Raw genomic sequence first — 21,949 nt, forward strand, 5'->3', positions numbered from 1 at the left:
AATTAACTACGGAAATGTGATTTGTGCATGTCGGTGCCTTTTGGAAATGTTGCAGAATATTCTGATGGATTACCCATCTTTAAAATGTCTATCTGCTGTGGTTCTTAAATATTGAACATCATTAGTCATGTTTTTGACGTTAATGTGATCGTTTTTACTTGAAACAATAGTTATGGCTATTTAGGGGCCATAATATTCCATGTTTAATATTTATGCCTGAGTGCATTTGGCCCAATAATGAGATCATTCCTGTAGAATTATGGTTCGGCAAAATTATAGTTGCAATGAAAACTTTACATATGTTACCACAGCTATTCTCATAGTGCGGCTTTAATATATCAAAAGTGTGGCTGGAAAAAGATTTTTATTCATCTGATTACTGCATAAATATATGTCGCCGACTATTTATCTGCTTTTGACTAAAAGTGCAATAAAAACAGTCAGGAGATAAATTACTTCAGCAGTACTCTGAGATCAGTGATTGGGGTGGAAAGTTGTCGAAAGTATGAGTTGATCATTTTAATGATGTGGGTAACAGGGGTGTGAATTTGGAGGGAGCAGAAAATGCAAGCGAAGAGTTATTGGGTAATGACACTAATGAAAAAAAAGAAATGAAAAAAAGAAACCATCACAAAAATTGTAATGGACTTAGTGGTTATAATAGCAATTGTAATGGTTTTAATGGTCACTGCCCTTTTTGAGCATACACATGAAAGTGCAGAATCCAAACTGAAATGGTTATAAATCATGAATGCTTTGGAGTAAACACCTAGGGTTGCTCTTGTTTGGAAGAAAACATTTTGCAGATTATTTCACTTTCTGATATTTTTTTGTTTTTTTTCCTACCTATATCTTACTTTTATTATACATTTGTGCTTTATTCATTGAGTTTGTTCATGAGATAGTAAAAAAGGGGAAAAAAACCTTATACCATTACTGTAGAAGCATTCATGTCCCCCCAGTGGAGATTTGTGGTACAGCAGCTAAAAGTATTCCAGAGATCTCGTTTTTTTTCATTTTTAAACTCAAATTCAGAACACCACATGGTTAAATATGTGGCTTTATATTTCAATTTTTTTTCGACTGATACAAAAATATATATATATACGAAGTATAAAAAGTATTGATAGTGTTTTAAATGCCTTTAATCTGGAAGTGGAACATGACTTTAAGAAGTCCAAAAAAATGTGTTTGTTCCACAAGACACCCCTTATTGCTTCACTTTAATGATCCTTTTTAGCCTCTAAGCAATTTTAAATGAGTTTGAAACTATAGTGCTTGTTTATATGATGCCTGTCAAGTAAAACACCTGACACAACGTTTGCCCTGAAGATCTAATCCCTTCCCCAAAATGATTTTCTGCAAGATCCTCCTCTAGTATAGCACAACAGACTTTGGACACTTCTGATTCTAACAGGGGGATTAAATGGCGTTTACATTAAGAATCAATAACTTTAAGGGATGTAACATAGTTATCAATTGTTGGTATTGCAATGGCAAAATTGTCTCAATATTATCGTGGTCTTCCGGGCCTTTAGCATAGAGAATGTTAACCAATTGAATAGATACTTCCTCTGTCAAGGTCCAGCTGGTGCAGTTTTTTTATTTTATGAGAGGGAGTTGTCTTTTGACCTCTCTCATACTATTCCTCGAAGTACCAGTTATGATTAGAGAATATAGAAAAGGGGACAGGATATGACATGGTTAATTTGGACATCATTGCAATGTTCAATAATTGTTTATCAAACACGTATGGCAATTTTTTCCAGTCTTCATTTGTCTTTTTAAATTTCTCAATAAATATTGTACCACAGACACTTTGCGAGGTATTATCATACCGTGAGAGTGTTGATACCGTTGCATCCCTTTCAACAATACATAACTTCTTAAGTGAAATTCTCAGCATTTTGGAGTCAGAATTCAATACATGGCTCTCACTTTAAAGGTAAACTTCAGTAAGAGAACATGAGTTGGTTTCTGACAGCTGAAGCAGTCATTATAAGGGGCCTCCGGTAGACAACATTTTCCTTCCAGTCAGCAACTTATAAATTAAAGCACCAGTTGCTCACGGTCAGACTTTTACTAAACTGTAGAAACAGGAAATGCTTTTTCAGTACTTACTCTTGGACGTGTCACACGTTGTGCCTGTGCAACACTTAACAAAAGAGTGTGTTGTTCATCTGATGTGCTGCAATTTTGAGCAATCATGCTTTCTATTAAAGAAGATATCGAAATTCCTTATGCTGTATAAGATTTCCCCACAAAACAGCCATTCAGAATTTATAACACAGTTTATAGATTTCATCATGCGCTTCATGAGGGCCCGCTCCCATTTTGTAAGACTTGGAAGTCCCAGGGAACAATAAACACAAAACTTTGAATTGAAAGACCGACTATAACAAAGAAACGGCTATTTATATGTAATAAATCTGCGCCAGACTCTGATACCATAGTTTTACCCTGCAATAACCAATTCCCTATTCACCGTCAGGCATAGTTCTGGCACCGCAAGGCTAGTTTAATGCTTCATTTATTATATGGAAAGAAGTTCTGTTCAGAGCCTATTTTACATCCAGGAATTAAATATCATGGTAATGTTTAGGAAATATCACCAACCATATCTCACATTCTGTTTAACACTTTAAAGCAGTGGTTCTCAAACTGGGAGTCATTGCCCCCTTGGGGGGCCCAAGATGGATGTCAACCGTTTTTGGGGCATTTAATGATATACTTTATGTAAATTTATCATAGATTTTGTGCAATTAAAAATATAAAATAAGACAGCCAACCAAAAGAATTGATGTTTCATATGTTTTATGTTTAGTAAAAATTATAAATTTAAGAATAAAGTTTTTTTTATATTGGGTGCGCAAAGCAATGCACTCTTCACAAAGGTGCTTTAAATTATAAAAAAGCACGTTCAGGTGTTTTTGTATCCCTTGAGCATTGACTATTACTAACCACAAAGGCCCCAGGTTAGTTTGAATGACTCACAAACACTTTTCCACAAAGAAAAAGCCACAGGCGGTGTTTGCAGTATGCAAAACTACGAGCATCCTTAATGTTTCTTTCCTGCAATGTCCGGAGAAATTCAATAGCTGTTATTATAAATCTTGCAATTTACAGACAGTCAGACACAGGTCATCTTTCGGCAACACGTGTATAAGCAATAAGTCACAGAAGAGTTGCTCGCACGTATTCGCCTTAATATGCGGTTCATGAATGATTGTTTGGGGATGAGATGTCGACAAGTCAATTTAAGAATCATGGCGGTTTCAGCATTTCGAAATTGAGATAAGCATCGCCGCTGCCGGCTGTCCTGCATGAGCTGCTGTTTTGTATTCAGGTCCACATCTCAAACCCGAACAGGTCCAAAATGGCAAGAGCTGTGGCAATCTGGGGAAGCATCATGAATGAGCATGGTGACATTCGGCTGACCCCGCGCCGTCGGGACGCCAACTGAAATGATGATTGCTTTTCCTCTCGCTTCCTCATTGCGTTAGATGGGCACTGCACTCACAAATGCACACGTGCTCCTTATGTGACACTGCACACATGCTTAGTCTTACATGACCTGATAATTGCAAATCCAGATGTTTTTGGGATTTAAAAAAGACACAAATTGTATCACAAATAGTCACATAACTTGCTTTAATTTCTTCAACAGACATTGACGCTCCAACAAATCTTGCAACCAGGGAGGTTATGGAGACCTCTGCAACCGTGACGTGGGATGCCGTTCGCGCTGATATCGAAGGCTACATCCTGACCTACAGCTCTGCCGAGGGCACCAGCAAAGAAATTAAAGTGAGAGCGGATGCTACCTCTCACCAGCTGACCTCTCTGAAGCCGGGAGTCCTGTATACGGTTTTCCTCTGGGCCTATAAGGGCTCTCGCTCCAGCAGGAAGAGCAAGACCGAGGCTGAGACGGGTAAGCGCTTCTCCTTCTGGGTGAAGATGTTGAGTCCTCAGGGATCTCTCACACAACTTCTCGTTCTTAGACACTTTCTCAAGAAAGCAAGTCCTCTTCCTTAGATCATTTCACATAAAGATAAACAGTGCGTTTAAAGCGCAGTGATGATGTTGGATAGTGCTTTCCATCCTCTGTCCCATTAATAGATAGAGAAGGAAAATTGGTTTTTCCGTATTTGTTAAACTGCCAACCCTGTAATAAATGAAGGTCTCTGTAGTCTGTAGCTTTTCAGATTAGTGTTAAACAGAGAGCTTTTTCTTCACTGGCTGTTGCTTAAGACATTAAAGCAGATGATCTAAGTGCATAACCAGCTGACGGTGGAAACACAACCAAAACAGAAGCACTTGGATATATAATCAAATGTACCCGTGCGTATCCTCCAGATCCGCCCCAAGGATTTTTAAGCCAAGTGGATTTTAAACATGTTTTACAAAATGGAGATTTACACTTTATGGGTTTTAAGATGATTTATTATTTTGGGGTTAAAGAGGTCTAAAAGAATAATCATACATAATACTGGTTGAGTAGCATCTGTACACATATACCATTTTTTTTAAATGTAGGGTTAGTTTTTTCAACAACTGAGAATAACTCATCAAAACTGGGAATTTTGTTTTAACTTCAAAACTATGTCCTCGCAGCATCTTCAGTGTAGTCTTCGATTTTAAAGATTTTTTCTTGACATTTGAACAAGCAGCTTCTCCTGAGAAGGCTACTCTGGGCTCTTATTGGAATGGCTGGTTTTATCCATTATTCAATTAAGTCATCCATTTTAAAGATTTTTGTTTTGTAATAAACAAAACGATATGCTGGCACAATTACCTTTTTCTACACATATTCAATTTTTATATTATAGTCTATATTCAAAATGTTTTTAGGCGAGGCAAGTTTATTTATATAGCACATTTCATACACAAGGGCAATTCAAAGTGCTTTACATAAAATGATTGACAGAAAGAAATAAAACATATCTTTAAAATGCAAATGATTTAAGATCACAAATACTTTAGATTTTAAGAAACAATAAAACAGCAATAAAATTTATTAAAAATGTGAGTGTATATATATAAAAAGAATAAGAGCAAAAATAAAATAAAATAATATATAGAAGTGCAGTTGATGTAAACCAGCACAGTGCTCAGGTTGTGAATGCACAGCTAAACAAGTGTGTTTTTAATCTGGATTTAAAAGGAGCTACTGTTGAACGTCTGATGTCTTCTGAAAGCAGATTCCAGCTACGGGTGGCGTAATGACTAAACGCTGACTCGCCCTGTTTTGAATGAACCCTTGTTATCTCCAACTGACTTGATCCTGATGATCTGAGAAGTCTGTTTGGTTTATATTCAATGAACATATCTGAGATGTATTTAGGTCCTAGACCATTGAGTTTTTAATCAGGCAAGTGACCCTCAACTTTTAAAAAGTTTATGAAACATACTGTATATGAAGAAGTGACACATATAAGAATTCTGACTGAGGTATAACTCTTCATTTCAGCGCAGGAGGATGAAACTCTTCAGGGTTTTTATTATCTTTGAGAATATTTACTAGAACATGTGGGTCAGTTACCCTCATATCTACCTTGAAAGCTTTGCTTCGGAAATGAGGGAGCCTGATGCTCAGATTAGTGTTTAACAATGTTTGCAGACCAAGTTCATTAGTATCAGACATGCTCCATAATGTTGTAATGTAAATATTAATATATTTTATATAAGGGCATTGGTCTTAATGAACCCATCACTCCACTCCAAACGCAGCTTTGATTCAATTCAAATATTATAAATAAAACAACTTGCGAACCAGCCAGCTAGATATTGACAATGTTAAGCAATCTTTGTATGGTCAATGTCATCATTGTAATATAAAACAAGATTAGTCTAAAAACATTTAAGAGTTTGCCTAGCATACAAGTGATTCAATTTGATTCAATTCGATTCAATTTTATTTATATTGTACTTTTTACAATGTTGCATTATAAATAAAACAACTTGCGAACTAGCCAGCTAGATATTAACAATGTTAAGCAATCTTTGTATGGTCAATGTCATCATTGTAATATAAAACAAGATTAGTCTAAAACCATTTAAGAGTTTGGCTAGCATACAAGCATTTCAATTTGATTCAATTTGTTTCAATACGTTTCGTTTCGATTTGATTCAATTTGATTATATTGTACTTTTACAATGTTGCATTGTTTCAAAGCAGCTTTACAGAAACAATAGAAAAGATAAACAGAATGTGTGTGCCCATCCTAGACGTCTGGGGGCCCTATGCAAACTATTTGTCAGGGGTCTTAATAATCCATAAAAGTTCAAATTAGATAAGCATAACTGTAAACTACAAGAAACAAAAATAATAAATCAATTAACACACTAAAATGAATTAAAACTGAAAGACAAAAATTATTTACAATTTTTTTTATTACATTTATATTTGTTCAATGCTGTTTAAGTCTGAATCAGTTAAGATTGCTTAACAAAACCCAACTGCTTACGTCTACTAGTCTGCTTTTGACATAATAATATTGTATCAAATGGCAACATTTTCGATACTGTAATTGAGCTTTTGCAACCAAAGACATTGTCAAACAACAACCGAATTATAATAAGTGCTGGTGAGAAAGTCTTGTAGTTTGAGATTGTATTTAAAATGTAAAACATTAATATATTGCTTTAGAAATACCGTTAAACACATTGTTATTTCACAGCAGTAGAGTTTCCTTCTATCTGTGTGGTGTGGTGATGAATTGCAATGCTCTTACGGAGTCGACTGGCAGCATTCATCAAGCTGTAGACTAATTTAAGAAAATTGCACTTCTCATAAGCACAAACCATTTCCAAATTTATATTAATTAAAGTCATTAATTTTGCCCCGGCTTCTTAAAGAGGCAATCTTCATTAAATTAAAAATACTTTATCGATCCAACAGGGAAATTCAGCCCAACTGTGATGGGAAATAAATAGTGTTTGCTTGGATAAATGCCTATGTAATTGTATTAATGTGAGACGCTAGACGCGTTATCAAAAAGGATAAATTGTCTTCCTTTGTGGTCTAGTGATGCATTCCTTCACATTTCCGTAGCTGCTCCTACATTGCTTTAATGCTGAAGCGTTGTGTATTAACCTTTGTATAAATGACTTTTGAGACGCTCTTTTGATGACTTCATCAGTAGGTTCAAGTGGAAATCGACATCATCTTCTACAGGTTTACTGATCTGTACCTGAGGTTGTCTACACCAAGGATGCGTGGGCTGTCAAGGGCCCTCGGTCTCAAAATAAAGACCCTTTAGAAGCAGAAGCAGGATTCTGAATTGTATCTTCCTGATCTTCTCATGCAAACACTTGAGTTTATCTCTCTATTCATTAACGGAGACAGTTCACACAAAAATACAAATTCTGTCATCATTTATTCACCCTCATATCATTCTAACCCTGTATGACATTCTTTTCTGCAACACACAAAAGAAGATATTTTGAAGAATGTTGTTAACCAAACAGCATTGGCCCCCATTGACATCCATTGTATGAACACAAAACCATTTCTTGAAACAAAGACATTTCTCAAAATATCTTTCATCTTTATATACAGATATTGAAAGACATGAGGGTGATTTAATGATGAAGGGAACTGTTCCTGTTTCTTACTTGAATAGAAATATAAAACTATTGGCTTTGTTTATATGGGTTTTTAGTAGAAGTTTGTAACACGGTGACTAGTTTGTCCAAACAATGGAAGACATGGAAAATGCACGCAAAACTAAAACTTTTAAACATAGTATCGCATTTCACTCTTGGTCCTGAAGAAATGACTGACATCAATGGTTTCGAGCAAATCTACGGTTTGTTTTATGCTCAGCACCCCCTACAGGTTAAACGCACCCCCTACAGGTTAAAACGTCCTGTCGTCTTAAACCAAACCTCTTGAATACAAATGAAGTTTGCATCTACAGTTGAATCTCACAGCAGCATTATCTTTTCATGTCTCTTGTACTGGTGAACTCTTAACCTCCCTTTAAACGACCGAAAAACTGACATCCATCCAAAGAAATATCCTTTCATCCTTACAAACACCTTGCTCTTTAACATAAAACTCCACTAAACTTTGCACATGTGGCCTTTCTTTTAGAAATAGACGCTCCTACTAACCTCTTAACCAAAGAGGTGACAGAAGACTCTGCGTTGGTGTCGTGGAGAAAGGTCCAGGCGGACATCGACGGCTACATGCTGAGCTACAGCTCTGTGGATGGATCCGGTCAGGATATTCGAGTGGGAGCTGACAGCACGTCCTACAGGTTCACTGGTCTGAAGCCGGGAGTTGTCTACACGGTCCACGTCTGGGCAGTGAAAGGCTCTCGATCCAGCAGAAAAGCCACGACTGAAGCCGAAACAGGTTATCTGATTTATGGAGAACTTACTTTTTTCTCTTTATGTCAGATGAATTATGATAACTGAATTCTGTGATTCGTCTACATTAATTGTAATGTAAACCCTTGTAGTTGTAAGAGATGGTGTATTCTCATGATCAGCCTCATTTGAATGAACTCTCACTGATCCTCAGAGATTGATGCTCCCAAGAATCTCAAAGCAGTCGATGTTCAGACGCAGACGTCCACTATAACATGGAGCGCTCCTCTAGCTAACATCGATGGATATATTCTGACATACAAGGCTGAGGATGGAAGTGTTGAGGTTTGCTTTACATGCATATACACATTTGTACTTGAATCGGGTATTTTTGAGATTTTGGACATTTGGTCATGTGTTTGTATGCTTTCTGTGTTATGTTTTAGGTTGTGGAGAAACAATTGACTGGGGGAGAGACTAGGCTTGCTCTGTCTGGACTTGCAATGGGGAAAAAGTACATTGTCACCATTATTGCATACAGAGGATCAAAGAGGAGCAGAACAGTGGAGACAGTGTTTAGCACAGGTAATGCAATATACTTCTGGATGTGTACAGTCATTTTTATTACTTTTTTAAATAGTGTTCAGGCGATATGGAGTTATAACAGCACTAATATTGGGAAAGCAATGTTGACAATTAGCTACTATGAGCCCAATATAACAAAACTTCAACAAATAAAAGAATTAAGATGAGTAAAACTAATTGAAGGTTTATTGTGCATTACATAGTTAGCAGTGGGTAGCCTAACAAATTTAGGCACATAAAACAGAAACTCCACACGTGATATAGTACTATATATACAGTAAATGTAAGGGATAATCCATCGCTAGCCCTGCATTAAACAGTTTTAATGCACGACGGCCTGGACACACGCCGCCGCGAAGTGCATTAAAATCCTTTAGCGTACGGCTAGCTGTGGATTATCCCGCTTATACCATGGACATTTGCCAAGTTAAATCTTTTATTGATGTTTACATTGAAATTTTAGATCAAACAGGTGAAAATTACAGTGATTTTGACAGTTCAATTTCAAATGTAATCAAATTTACTGGAGCTACCCGTGCGTTAAAGGGTTTTAATGGACATCCTCCAGCCAATCAGAATTGAGTATTCAAAAGACCATGGTATAAAGGGTGTTAATGCACACCCTCCAGCCAATCAGAATTGAGTATTCAAAAGACCATTGTATAAAGGGTTTAAATGGACACCTTCCAGCCAATCAGAATTGAGCATTCATAAGACCATGAGCATATGGATACAGAGCATATACATAGAACATTTACATTTAGGCATTTGGCAGACGCTTTTATCCAAAGCGACTTACATTGCTTTATCCTATACATTTTACATAGGTATTTGCAATCGCCTGGGATCGAACCCACAACCTTGCGTTGTTAACACAATGCTCTTACGACTGAGCTACAGGAAAAATATAATATAATGGGTAGATTACTTGGGAATTGTAAACTACATGGCAAAATTTGTATTCAGTAACACAATCCCTTAGATTATACATTTCTTTTAACGAAATCTAACTACTTTTTGATTACATTTAGATTACATTTGTTTACAAGTGTCTTTTTTCTCTTCACCTACACAAAACAATAAAATGATATTTAATAATAAAAGTACACGAAGGACTAAAAGTAAGTCAAATGAATTTATACTGAATGACTGCAATACAACAGCACATGTTGTCACAATAAAAATGGTTAAAGCATTATGGTGTAGATATAAAGTATAGATACCAAATCAATGTAAATGGGTGTAATATTAATGCGGTGATGGGCAAAAACTAAATATTCAGACGGCAATCTGGCAATAAGATTATAATCTAAACCATTAAATTTTGTCAATATAATTTAGATTCATAAATACCTGCATATTTGTAGTTTGCTAATAACAAATGTAAATGTTCACTACAGAAAGACTGGATTATAAATAACAGGTACACACAGTCACAAAACAACAATTCAAGTTGTGAAAGATTAAATGTATCAGCTTTTGAGTTCAAACAGACTTTTTATTTTGCTAACACTTTACTTAAAGCCTTTATGTATAATGCATTATAAAGGTTATTAAAGGGTATAATACATTATATTAGTTCATTTTGTGTGTTGTAATACATTAAATATCGTTTTCAAAAATAATAACCGAATTAAAACTGCAAAGTGTATCAGTGAATTGATAAGTTTTATTATGTATTAACTATAGTTAACATTTTTCATGAGACATTACAACGCATTATAATGTAGATAAAAATGCATAATTATTACATCAAAATAATTTTTAAAATGCATTTTACAAATATGCTTTAAGTAAAGTGTTGCCAGTAGGTTTCGTTTAATTGTTTAAAAATTAGTTGAGGTCAAATGTGTTATATAACATCAATGTCACCTACTGGGTGCGAATCTATCACCATTTATAAGGCAGAATCTAAGCAGCTCATTGTGTTTTCTGATATGCTTAGTGAAATAAATCTGTTTTTTAAATCATTATAGTTGGGCTACTTTACCCGTTCCCCATGGACTGCACTCAGATGATGAGGAATGGCCACATGGAGAGTGGAGTCTATACGATCTATGTCAATAACAACAGTAGCAAAACCCTGCAGGTGTTCTGTGATATGACCACTGATGGTGGGGGCTGGATTGTGAGTAATTTTCTTATTTATGTGACAAAATGACGTGGTAGTGGCTATAAAAAAACAATGCAGTTTTTATTTATAAGCACACGTGTGTTACTGTATCTCGACATCTTATTGCTGATATGAACCACAGGTCTTCCAGAGAAGAAACACAGGCAAAGTAGAATTCATGAGGCGATGGAGAGAGTACATGAAAGGCTTCGGAGAACTGACAGATGATTTCTGGCTTGGTATTTATAACAAACACCATCATATACTTACTGAAACTCTTTTGTCACTCTGTTAAATCGAATTGAATTCATCCGAGTTGTCCTTCATTGACCAGGCTTGGAAAAGATTCACGATCTGACCAACACACCTACTCAGTACGAGGTGCGTTTCGACATCGGCTCGGGATCGGAGCGGGTCTACGCAGTCTACGACAACTTCAAAATAGCACCGGCCAAACAGAAGTTTAAACTCACCATTGGCAACTACAAAGGAAACGCTGGTGGGTGTCAATACGTTATGATTTCATTATTCCTTCCATAACCTGGGTCACGTGATGACATCGACACATTTTACGCAGGTGATGCCATGACTTATCATCAGGGAGGATCTTTCTCAACGGTGGACTCGGACAATGACATTGCACTTGGAAACTGCGCTCTGACTCACCAAGGTGGCTGGTGGTATAAGAACTGCCACCTGGCCAACCTGAACGGCAAACTGGGCGACAACAGGCACAGCATGGTGAGTTATGATGATTGTGTTACGGACCAGACTGATGTTTTGAGAGAGTAGCCTTGCTTGTGATGTAATGAGGTGGAGTGACCAGCAGAGGGCGCTCTCAAATTGCGACTTTAAAGAAGAGGAATAAGACAATATTTGAAAAGAAAACAGTGCCCTGAATCTATCAGATCTCATAAGTCTTCAATTCAGACAGTGCTTTCAGGTTGGTTGGAGGTTTCTGTTCTCATTACAATCCTCCTTTTTTGTAGGATTAACAGGTATTTTCAAATGTTTTTATTGAAGTGAGAAAAAGAAAAAACATACCGGATTGAAAATGTGTTTTTCTAAACATCAAACATAGTTAAAGCATGTGTGTTTAAGTAATCTGATTTATTTAAATGTCTCCCTTTTTTATCATCTTGGTACGTTCGAGTTTTCATTCGGAAATATAGGGCACACATATTCTCTCATTTCTACAAAGCAGAATAACTACTTCTGAAATCCAGTGGTCATTGACCACTCAAAACAAATGAAATCCTTTTTGTTAGTGTCATTTAATTTTGTAACAAACAAGTAACTGATACCGAGAGGCTTACACACATTCTTACCTTTTTGTTTTAGGGAGTAAACTGGGAGCCATGGAAGGGTCACCTGCACTCTCTTGACTTCTCTGAGATTAAGATCCGGCCCGTGGGAGTGGGAAGCAGAAATAAGAGATCTCTGAAGAGGAGGGTTTCTGTGTATTAACGTTCACTCTACATTACAAAGTAAATCATGTTATAATAATAATAATAACAAGAAACATTATGACCTAAGTCAACAAACCAGCTAATAAAATAGCTTGGAATTGGTCTTCAAATCAGGGAAGCCACTATGTAGATTCTGTGCTGTGGGAATGTTTCTCTTTCATGTTGTGTAATTTTGTTTTAAGTTGTAGTTTATATATATATATATAAGAAACACAGTGGCATTCTGAATCCAGTAATTTTTTGCTTACATTTACGTGAAGGTGAGTTGTATAATGATCTTCACAGAGCTTATTTTTGTATTGTATTTTACAGTGTTGCGCACCAGTGGACTTTGTACTGTTTTATACATTTCTGAAGTCACAAAAGTTTAATATTTTTGCAGTTTACAGATTTTACTCCAACATAACACCTGATCATTTCTAATAGACTGAAATGTCACGCATAGAATGACATTTTACAACACTATATGTATAGCTGTGATGTCTTCCATCTGGATGTGTACTGTGGTTGTACTATAATTCCCGACACAGGCACAATCGGGTATTTTCACAGAAATAAAAAGTTTTTTGAAGTGGAAAAGGTTTTGAAAGCTTCGAATGATATAGCATTAAAATTGATTGGCTTACAGCCGACGTGTCTCTCAGTGGAACAATCTGGAAAATTACACCATCTTTGTATCGCATTATTTTTAGCGGTGTTTGTCTCAGCAGTGAGCGGGTTACTCAACATCCCCCTCCTCCTGCAGAGGAACTAGAATTGAAAGATTCAATCACACAGAGAAAAGAACCGTTCTTAGAGGAAACTGACATCAGAAGAAGATATAAGTGTAGTATTGAATCATATAAATCTCCAGACATCTGGCTGTAAATTTTCTGAAAGCCAAACTGGAATACCCTTTGGGCAAATTGTAGGCCCAAAAAAAGTGCATTTTTATCAGAAGGTTGTGGATGTAGGTAAAAAAAGTAAAACGCCCTTTTGGTTTTATATTCTCTCTAAACACAAAACAGCAACAAAAACAAAACACCTGTTTGAAGAAATCCATGGAAAACGTTTTCTTGTCTTTGAGTAAAAACAATCGAATTATGGGCTATCATTTAATCTCACATCTAGTCATGTGACATATTCAGACCTAAAAGTTTTTTTGAAGCTGACATTGTACAGAAACTGCGGATTCAGTAACTATAATCCAGAACAAAAATATATCGGAATAAGTGGCAACTTCTTATATTATTCAATATATTTATACATTGCAATAATGTAATATATTAATAATTTTATTATATACATATATACATAAAGAGGTTAATTAAGACACTGTTTGTTTATTTACTATTTATGTGCTTAGGTAAACTGATACATTTTTTTGTTTCATTCTGTGAGCATTTTTAAAACAAAGTATGCTTTATATTTGCATTTATTTGCAGAAGTTGATAAAGGGAGAAAAAGGTCAAAATAGCAGAAAAGAAAAAGTAAAAGCAACTTTATTGTTCCTTTCTACGCTACAAAAAAAAAGAATTTCATATTTGATAACGGAATCGAATTTTGCATATTTTTGAAATGCAGTAAAAAATGTTGTTACAGAAATAAATGCAAATTCACAAGTTTGGTGTAAAATAACATGAAAAACATGTAATTTCACTTACAAAAAGGTTTTTTTAAGTTGTGTAATTTGCTACAGCATAATTTAGAAAAATATTGTCTATTAATTAATTAAAAAATATTAAGATCAACCTAAAGAGAAAAATATTTTTTCAATGATATTATAATAATATTTATTGAAGACATTTTGGAGTTTTAAGTTTTAAGCCTGCTCTCATGGCTTCTCTTTTTTTCAAGAGTCATGGTCTGAATCATTAGTTTGAATAAGGTTTGTTGCATTTCCTCTCTCCTCCCTCTTTCATTGCATTACTGTGAGTTGTAGCATGAGACAAAACATGATCTGTTTGGGTGGAGGGAGTAGGCCTGTGGGTGTGATCTCAACCATCAGCCGGGGGAGATTTTCCGTTCCAGCCCTCTGCTCTGCATCCTAACGCCCGGGGCTGTTATATGATGGAAAACTGCAAGAGGGTGTGTGTCTGTCTATGCCAGAAAAATCTTCACAAACTCACCACCTATTTGTCAATAGATCACATGCACCTTAAAGAGTATTACAGTTCTGTAGATCCCTCCTTTTTGATTCGTTTGTGAAACATCCTTTAAAGAAATAATAGATGAGCCAATGATCTGAACTCCAACACAGGAATGACTATAAGTATAAAAAATATATTTTATTTAATTTTGCATGTTTAAAAAAAGAGACAAAACTGAAATATCAGCATGCATCAGTCATCAGAGAAAAAAATGAATGGTTCTTCAGCATTATCACACAAACTGTCAATCCATGCAGAAGTGGACTGGTCAAAGCTTTACCATCAAACGTACTGGACATTCACAGAGCAAACAGAACCCGACAGCTTCTTTGTCCAAACAAAGAGAATTTTCTCCTTTATCCAACCGTACCAGAAATCAATTATACAATGAATTATTCAATTGCGCTTTAACTATGAAAACTATGAAAAACGTGACCGTTTAAAAAGTAAAAATGTAAATGTTTGAAATGATGAGTTTTAATGCATGACTCACAATGTGTTGAAGTCCCAAATAAACATCTAATTACGAAGCTGGAAAACAACCAAACACGTGCAAGGTGCCAGAAGATCAAGGTTTGTTTATCATCAGCTTCAATTACACACAACTGTGATCATGGAGTTTCCGTAATGTCTGGAAGTTCATCCGTTTTGAGCTCGGTGTAATTGTTTTCGCAAGGTTTCGAATTAAAGCGTTTGGGAGACGATGATGACATGATATGGAGGTGTTGATCTTGTCTAATGATAAACTCATTCTGATGTGTCAGATCAGCAGCTGCAGTTATTTTCGTCTCAGTAAATGAGGCCGTCAATCTAGCCCTCACGTTGAAGTTAAAATGCCTCATTTAGATCAAATTTGTGTGAATATTGTGTAGGGATGTCACTTGTTGTCAGTGTTGGGTGTAACTAGTTTATAAGTAATTAGTTACTGCAATTTAATTACTTTTCCCTTGAAAAAGTAAAGTAAGGGATCACTCTTGTGTTTTCTGTAATTTAGTCAAAGTTAATGTGATGTAATTGATTTAAATACTCTGTAATATATCAAATAGTGGAAATGACATGTCTAACTTTAAAATGCCTGCTTTAATTTATCCTTCTCACATTTGTATACTTTGGTCATTTAATGAGAATAATTGATGTGGTATTTATTATTTGAGTATTTATCTGAATGAATTTAATACGCTGTATCATATCTATCCCTGAATTCTACTCAAGGTTGAATTAGGAAATTATTATATGTGACCCTGGACGACAAAACCAGTCTTAAGGGAAATTTTTTGGAAATTAAGATTAATACATCATCTGAAAGCTGAAGAAAAAAGCTTTGTTATGTGGTTTGTTGAGTTAGGACAATATCTGGCGAAACAACAACCATCTACAAAGCTGGAATCTGAGGGTCAAAATATTAAGAAAATCACCTTTAAAGTTGTTAATCTGAGGCACTGTATCAGGCCATCCACTCACAAAAAATACATTTTTAAACATTAACAGTAGGAAATTTATAAAATATCTTAATGGAACATGATTTTTACTTCATATCCTAAAGATTTTTGTCAAAAAGAAAAAAACGTTAACCCCTACACTGTATTTTTGACGATTACTAAAAAATTTCCTCTACTACTTAAGACTACTACTTTTTTGTCCAGGGTCACAAATACTTTTTGGAGAGAGTCATTTGTGATCTAATTACACTAGTGAATATGTTATTAGTAACTAGTAATTAATTACTTTTTAAGAGTAACTTACCAAACACTGGTTACATTTATGCATTCGCAGAATATTTTCTCCAAAGCGACTTATATTGCATTGTACTATGCATTTTTTTATGACTGCGTGCAAACTCCTGGGATAGATCCCATGACCTTAGCATTGCCTGCGCCATGCTCTATCCACTGAGCCGCAGGAAAGCAGGTTGCTGCAAGGTGATACCTTTGGTAATGCACATATTTAAGATTTGCCAACTCATAAAGGTGATGTAGAAATCTTACATACAGAATACAGAACATACCACACATTCATTGACTTTTACCATAACTTGCAACGCAGATAGCAAAAAATAACGTTAAATTAACGTTGTGTCAACGTTAATTCAATCATCTTTTCTAGCTGTCATTTCTCCTTTGTAAATTCAGGCATGTTTTTTGTCAACATGTCTGTATCGCAAACACTCACTTTGCTGTGCATGTAACAAAAGTTCAATAACACAGATCAATAAATACAAAACAGCTCCTGTTTCACACTGTAGTCAGTGCTAATCTTTCATTAGTCAATGGATCATTTTTAACCGATATCCACAAGTCCTCGTCCTTTTGGTCGGCATTTTTCTTTCTCTTCTTCTTTTCGGGTTTCGGCTCTGTGTTTGTGGCCTCACCTTTACAACAGCAACAACACAGACATCCGCCGCGCCGACGACAGCAACAATAATGACAACACACCACCAGCGACGTCAAGATGACAACCAGAGGCACAGTCAGAAGAACGACCAAGCACACTGTGTTATAGATGCTTTGGTTGTGCTTGACTAAGGCAAGCGTCCATATATCATTGAAAAACTGCAGGATCGCCTCCTTCATGGTTCAGCGAGAGTCCTTCAAATCTCTCTGGGGTTCCTATGCAGATCAGATCCGATGCGGCCGGAGAGATACTGTGAAGATCAGGTAAATTTGATCGCTTGAGTTAGTTACGATACTGTTCAGCGTTGGGGCTGATGTGGTCCCATCTTGAGAAAATCTCACAAGCCGGTTTCGTTGAGTGATGGATGGACTGTTTCAAAAGCCTCGATGTACACGCTCATTCCTTTAATCCCAAACTATTGCACTTATCTGACAGAGGCTTGCCTTTGGGTCTTAAGAACAAAGCATTGTTTATGAGATGATTCGTTTTGAAATCGCAGGCTTTTGATGATTCACATCTTGTGTCTGACTACAGAGACCGTAGGTTGTGTTTATACTGGTTGGATTCTTTAGCATCAGTCCCACTGGAGAACACAACTCTATTTTAATCCCTTCTGCCTTGAGTCTCACAGATGTGATGGAATGAGGACATTTCTGAAAAGAGAGAAAGAGATAGAAAATGAACTTGTAAAATGGATCATAAGTTGAATGAACTGTGGATGCGGTGCCTCTGTCTTTCTCATGTGTCTTGACTCTCATCAATATTGCAGGAACTAGTGCTATCAGTCAAACCAGGTAGGTCATGATCTAGTTCTTGCTTTAATACATTTTTAAATAAGTAATGTTAAAAAAATTAAAGAAGTGCCTTACTCCAACGTGAAAACATGTCATTTATGTAAAGCAGCAGGCCGTAATTTTTGGCTATCTATCGCCATCTCTGTTTAAACATGAAAGTGCAGGTAACTTTACTTAATTAGATTTACATTTCAAATGACATGAAACTGACATTTTCCACAAACTTGTACCTGACAGATCAAAGAATAAATCATTACAAAGCTTCAGAGACATTTTTGAACAAAAAATGTATGTAATATTTATTTACTCCATAACTGATTTCTCTTTTTTTTCTTACATTTACTTGCTGAATGTTACTTTTTTAAATTTCTACTTAGATTTCGTTTATTTCGTTAAAATGTTCGTTTACATTTTACGATTTATGTTCAATTTTTTGTGTCGTTATTTTTGTCAGCTTGGTGTTGAAACACAAATAACAAAATTGCATAATAAGATACAAGGAGAGAAATTACAAACTACAATAATGAGAAGTTGAAAGATAATTTCTGAATAACTACATCAGATCATTGAGAATGAAGACAAATGTGATTTCACACATGATTTCAAATGAGTTAAAGTGTGATACGCATCTGCATTGTGCCACACAGTATTCACTTGTTTTGAGATTTAGCTTTTCAGATGCAAAGTGTTGCACAAAACCTTCTGAAGGCTCATCATTACTGTAGCTGTGCATGGTCCACGTGTGCAGTAAGTTCAGTCACTTCCTGTAAACTATTTCATAACAGGAAATCACTTACTTCAGCTTTTGCTTTGTGTGAACGAACCTCCAAAAATGCTTTGAAAAACGGTGTATTCATGTGTCAACTATCAACTATCAACTTTCACTCAATTTTTATACTTCTAAGAAAAACGATTGAATACAAGAAAAAAGGACAAAGTGTTTTTTTAAATATTCTTGTTCTTAATCTGTTGACTGTGATAAACTTAAAGGATATTGACCTATACTTGGCTTATAGTTTTAAACTACCGTGTTTATATTGCTTGTGTTTATACATCTTCATACAGTAACATTATGATACACAATGTATAAACATATAAATGATAAACTATAATATACATTATATTTGAAAAAAACAAGTAAACTAGTAGTTTTGCTGAGAATATATTTCAAAGTGTACTTTCACGAACTAAAATGTGCTACAAGTATAGAACTAGTATGCTACAGAGTATAGTTCAGTCGCAGTACAAACAAAAAACAAAGTAGGCTACTAAACTTTAAGTATACTGTAGTTTACAACTGTTACACTTACAGGTTGTGTCCAAATTCCTCCACTTGGGGACTTGCAAGCGACTGTAAGGCAGAGTTTAAAACGCCAAAGTACAGTGCCCTTAACGCACATTAAACCCACACTTTCTTGAAAACCGCTTCCGAGCAGTATTCAGGGCTATGTGTATCCCATCATGCTCGTTCACGTTCTGGTTATGAATCATGAGACTTTTTGATCGGGTCTCGCAAGATGCGAAAGCTTTCCAGTGTATTTTATACTACTACTTTTTAAGGTTATATTTTTATTTAATCTTTGTTTGGCTAACTTGCTGCTTTGACACAATACAGATAAAGCGCAATAAAAATAAATCTACCTTGACTTTATAATTAAATATTACATATTATTTCGTAGAAAAACGTAAAGTGTTACACAATTTATTGGTGAAAACTCCAGAGTTATGTATTTTGTAAAACCGCTTTTTAACACATAATAAATGCTAAGTGTGTGCCATCGGGTTAGAAATGCTACGTGCTCACTTGGGATCTTCAAACCCACTAAATAACTAGGGCCGAAAAAAGAAGATACGTCATGAAAGTAGTCAAGTGGTCAAGTGCAAAGACTGGGGTATTTGGACGCAATCTTAAAATATGCTTCAAGTATACTTTTATAAACTTAAAATGTGCCAATTTAGTCCTGAGTAGTATTAAAATACAGCAGAACACTAGCAAGTACTAGCGCAATGGTAAAAGTATACTTACAACATAAAGTAAACATATAAACTGTAAAAAATTAACCAAGTTCAGCTGTCTTTAAATAAAATTAGTTTAGTAAACTAGATTGTTTGAGTCAGTTCAGTATAATTTAAGTTCAATTGACTCATAAAGCTAATTTTATTGAACTTAAAAAAATCATAAAGCGTTTTAACTTAACTCTTTTTACAGTGTAGGCCTACTTGTCCTCGGGAGGGTAAATGTGGTTTTTAAAAATGAAAATATTTGTAACGGAAATGAAGAGTTTGGTTCCAAATTGAGACAACTCCGTTTTTTAACCAAAGGAACCAAAGTCTTCAAATATTTCTAAAACATTTCCTATTTAATAAAAGTTATAAATCAGAACAAATACACTTAAGTATACTTTATAAAATCAAATTAAGTGCGCAACATAAAGATCTCTTCAATCGTTTGACTTGTACATGTTGAGACCTGCTACACTGTAAGATGTTTCAGGGGTAGACCACCAAAACACGCCTTCACATGTACACCTGCAGTAATAGATTTATATTATTAGTTACTGTATCTCATCTCTTCTTAAATACAGATGACAAAAAAAAGCCCTTCGCGGTTCTTTTCTGTGACTGACTTCAGCAGCACAAGCCTTGCAAGGATCACATAAACTCTCGTGTGATCTAAAGGAAAGTTAAACAGGAAGACTCTCTCAACATCATACAAAACCAAGATGAAGCGTAACACGACTGTTGTTACATTATAAGACAAACCATTTGAACCAGTTTGAACCAAAGTCTCTCAAATGACTGATTTTCTTCAGTTTCCAGTGGCTTTCCCCAAACGCTCTACATCCAAGATGCACAACAAATATTACATTTCCAAGAGAAATGCCGGAGCATGCTTAACCTCTCACAAGACAAGCGAGAACATTGTCTCAACGCAACCCTTCCCTCAGGGCACTTTCTTAGTGTTTGTGAGAAAAAGAGCGCAAACTTTGGCAAAAATAGCTTGGGTTAAAAAAACGGTAGCTGCTTAGTTTAGAAAACACAATTGCATCCAGCCTTCATAAACTCAGCATTAAACAAAGTTACAGCGTCGGAAAAACTTCCCTGCTTCCAGTCCTGTGGAGAAAATATAAATAAAAGTAGAGGCGCTTTAGAGAGGCGGCATAAGCCTCAACCTGCCCGGTTTATATTCATGAAAGATGTGTATCTCCTGCCTTCCTCCTTCGGCGATGTCCTATTTTGAATACTTGAAAAAGTCAAGTTCACTAAACAGACCTTCAATGCAAACAGAATGAGATTCACCACATCTTTACCAAGACTTATCTCATAAAGGTCAACAGTTATTTAAAGCATATCCAGAAACATTTGAAAAGCCAGATGTGCTCTCGTCTTCGACAGTGAAACTATTCAACATGTGCAACCTATCGCAACGCCAAAAAAAGTTATATTTCTCAACATGTCCACAAGCTTCTCCATTACACCCAATGCCAGTCACAGCGACGGAGGAACTCAGAAGTTAAATGGGCAGATGGCCTGAATCGAGTTAGCTGTTCTCACCCGCACCGCATGTGACAAACAGATGCTCATCGGGCCAGTAATCCATCATTTCTCAGCACAGCAGTATTAAACCTTACCGGCTCAGATCAGGGCCAATCCAGACGTCTCTCCCCAGTTCTCATTTCGACTGCACAGCTCTGACAGCGCGCACAGCTCATATCCACCGCTGTACCTGGACTCGGCATGCAAGAGGAGGAGTTGAGTCACACTTTCTCAATCTCCCCGGGCCGTACAGTATAAGAAAGGACTCTCTGTGTGCTCTCTGACTCTGTTGCCTGACACGCTGCATTCTTGTGGTTGTTTTATACACTCAATTTCCCTGTGATGTCACAGGAGGAAAGATGGCGGGGCGGGGCTAGGGTGTTTACAAATCACACAGGAACACAGCTTTTAAGCAACTCTGAGAGTGAAGAAAGGAACTGAAATAGGTGGAGTGCGACAATCGTTTCTTTGCAAAACACTTTGATGGTCTGCACATTTGTTGCGTTCATTTAAAAGTGAAATACAATGAAAAATACTTTATAGTCCATCTAACAAGTGTTTTCATTATTGTGGTAGGTTTGATTCTTAGGTTGTTATATTTAGAAAGTAAACAGT

General features: G+C 35.9%; 2 protein-coding genes across 6 annotated transcripts in view; one reads left to right on the forward strand and one right to left on the reverse strand.

Moving 5' to 3' along the window:
- The window catches only part of tnn (tenascin N), a 38,212-nt gene extending 25,156 nt beyond the window's left edge, over positions 1 to 13,056 (forward strand). For all 5 annotated transcript variants that reach the window (XM_056743663.1, XM_056743662.1, XM_056743664.1 and 2 more), the window contains 9 exons: positions 3,668 to 3,931; positions 8,099 to 8,362; positions 8,531 to 8,661; positions 8,763 to 8,901; positions 10,878 to 11,029; positions 11,157 to 11,253; positions 11,349 to 11,513; positions 11,592 to 11,755; positions 12,356 to 13,056. In XM_056743663.1, the coding sequence (XP_056599641.1) occupies positions 3,668 to 3,931; positions 8,099 to 8,362; positions 8,531 to 8,661; positions 8,763 to 8,901; positions 10,878 to 11,029; positions 11,157 to 11,253; positions 11,349 to 11,513; positions 11,592 to 11,755; positions 12,356 to 12,481 (1,502 nt within the window). In that variant the 3' untranslated portion in view covers positions 12,482 to 13,056. The remainder of the gene's footprint in view (positions 1 to 3,667; positions 3,932 to 8,098; positions 8,363 to 8,530; positions 8,662 to 8,762; positions 8,902 to 10,877; positions 11,030 to 11,156; positions 11,254 to 11,348; positions 11,514 to 11,591; positions 11,756 to 12,355) is intronic.
- A 1,669-nt stretch (positions 13,057 to 14,725) lies between these two features.
- On the reverse strand, positions 14,726 to 21,626 carry LOC130418334 (uncharacterized protein KIAA0040). Its single transcript, XM_056744408.1, has 2 exons — positions 21,430 to 21,626; positions 14,726 to 17,656 (listed from the first exon to the last, which is right to left on the reverse strand). Exon 2 carries the CDS (start codon positions 17,180 to 17,182, stop codon positions 16,844 to 16,846), a length of 339 nt encoding a protein of 112 aa, XP_056600386.1. The 5' UTR covers positions 17,183 to 17,656; positions 21,430 to 21,626; the 3' UTR covers positions 14,726 to 16,843.
- Between the last annotated feature and the right edge of the window lie 323 nt (positions 21,627 to 21,949).

This window comes from Triplophysa dalaica, chromosome 3 (genome assembly GCF_015846415.1).
Source record: "Triplophysa dalaica isolate WHDGS20190420 chromosome 3, ASM1584641v1, whole genome shotgun sequence".
Lineage (NCBI taxonomy): Eukaryota > Metazoa > Chordata > Actinopteri > Cypriniformes > Nemacheilidae > Triplophysa > Triplophysa dalaica.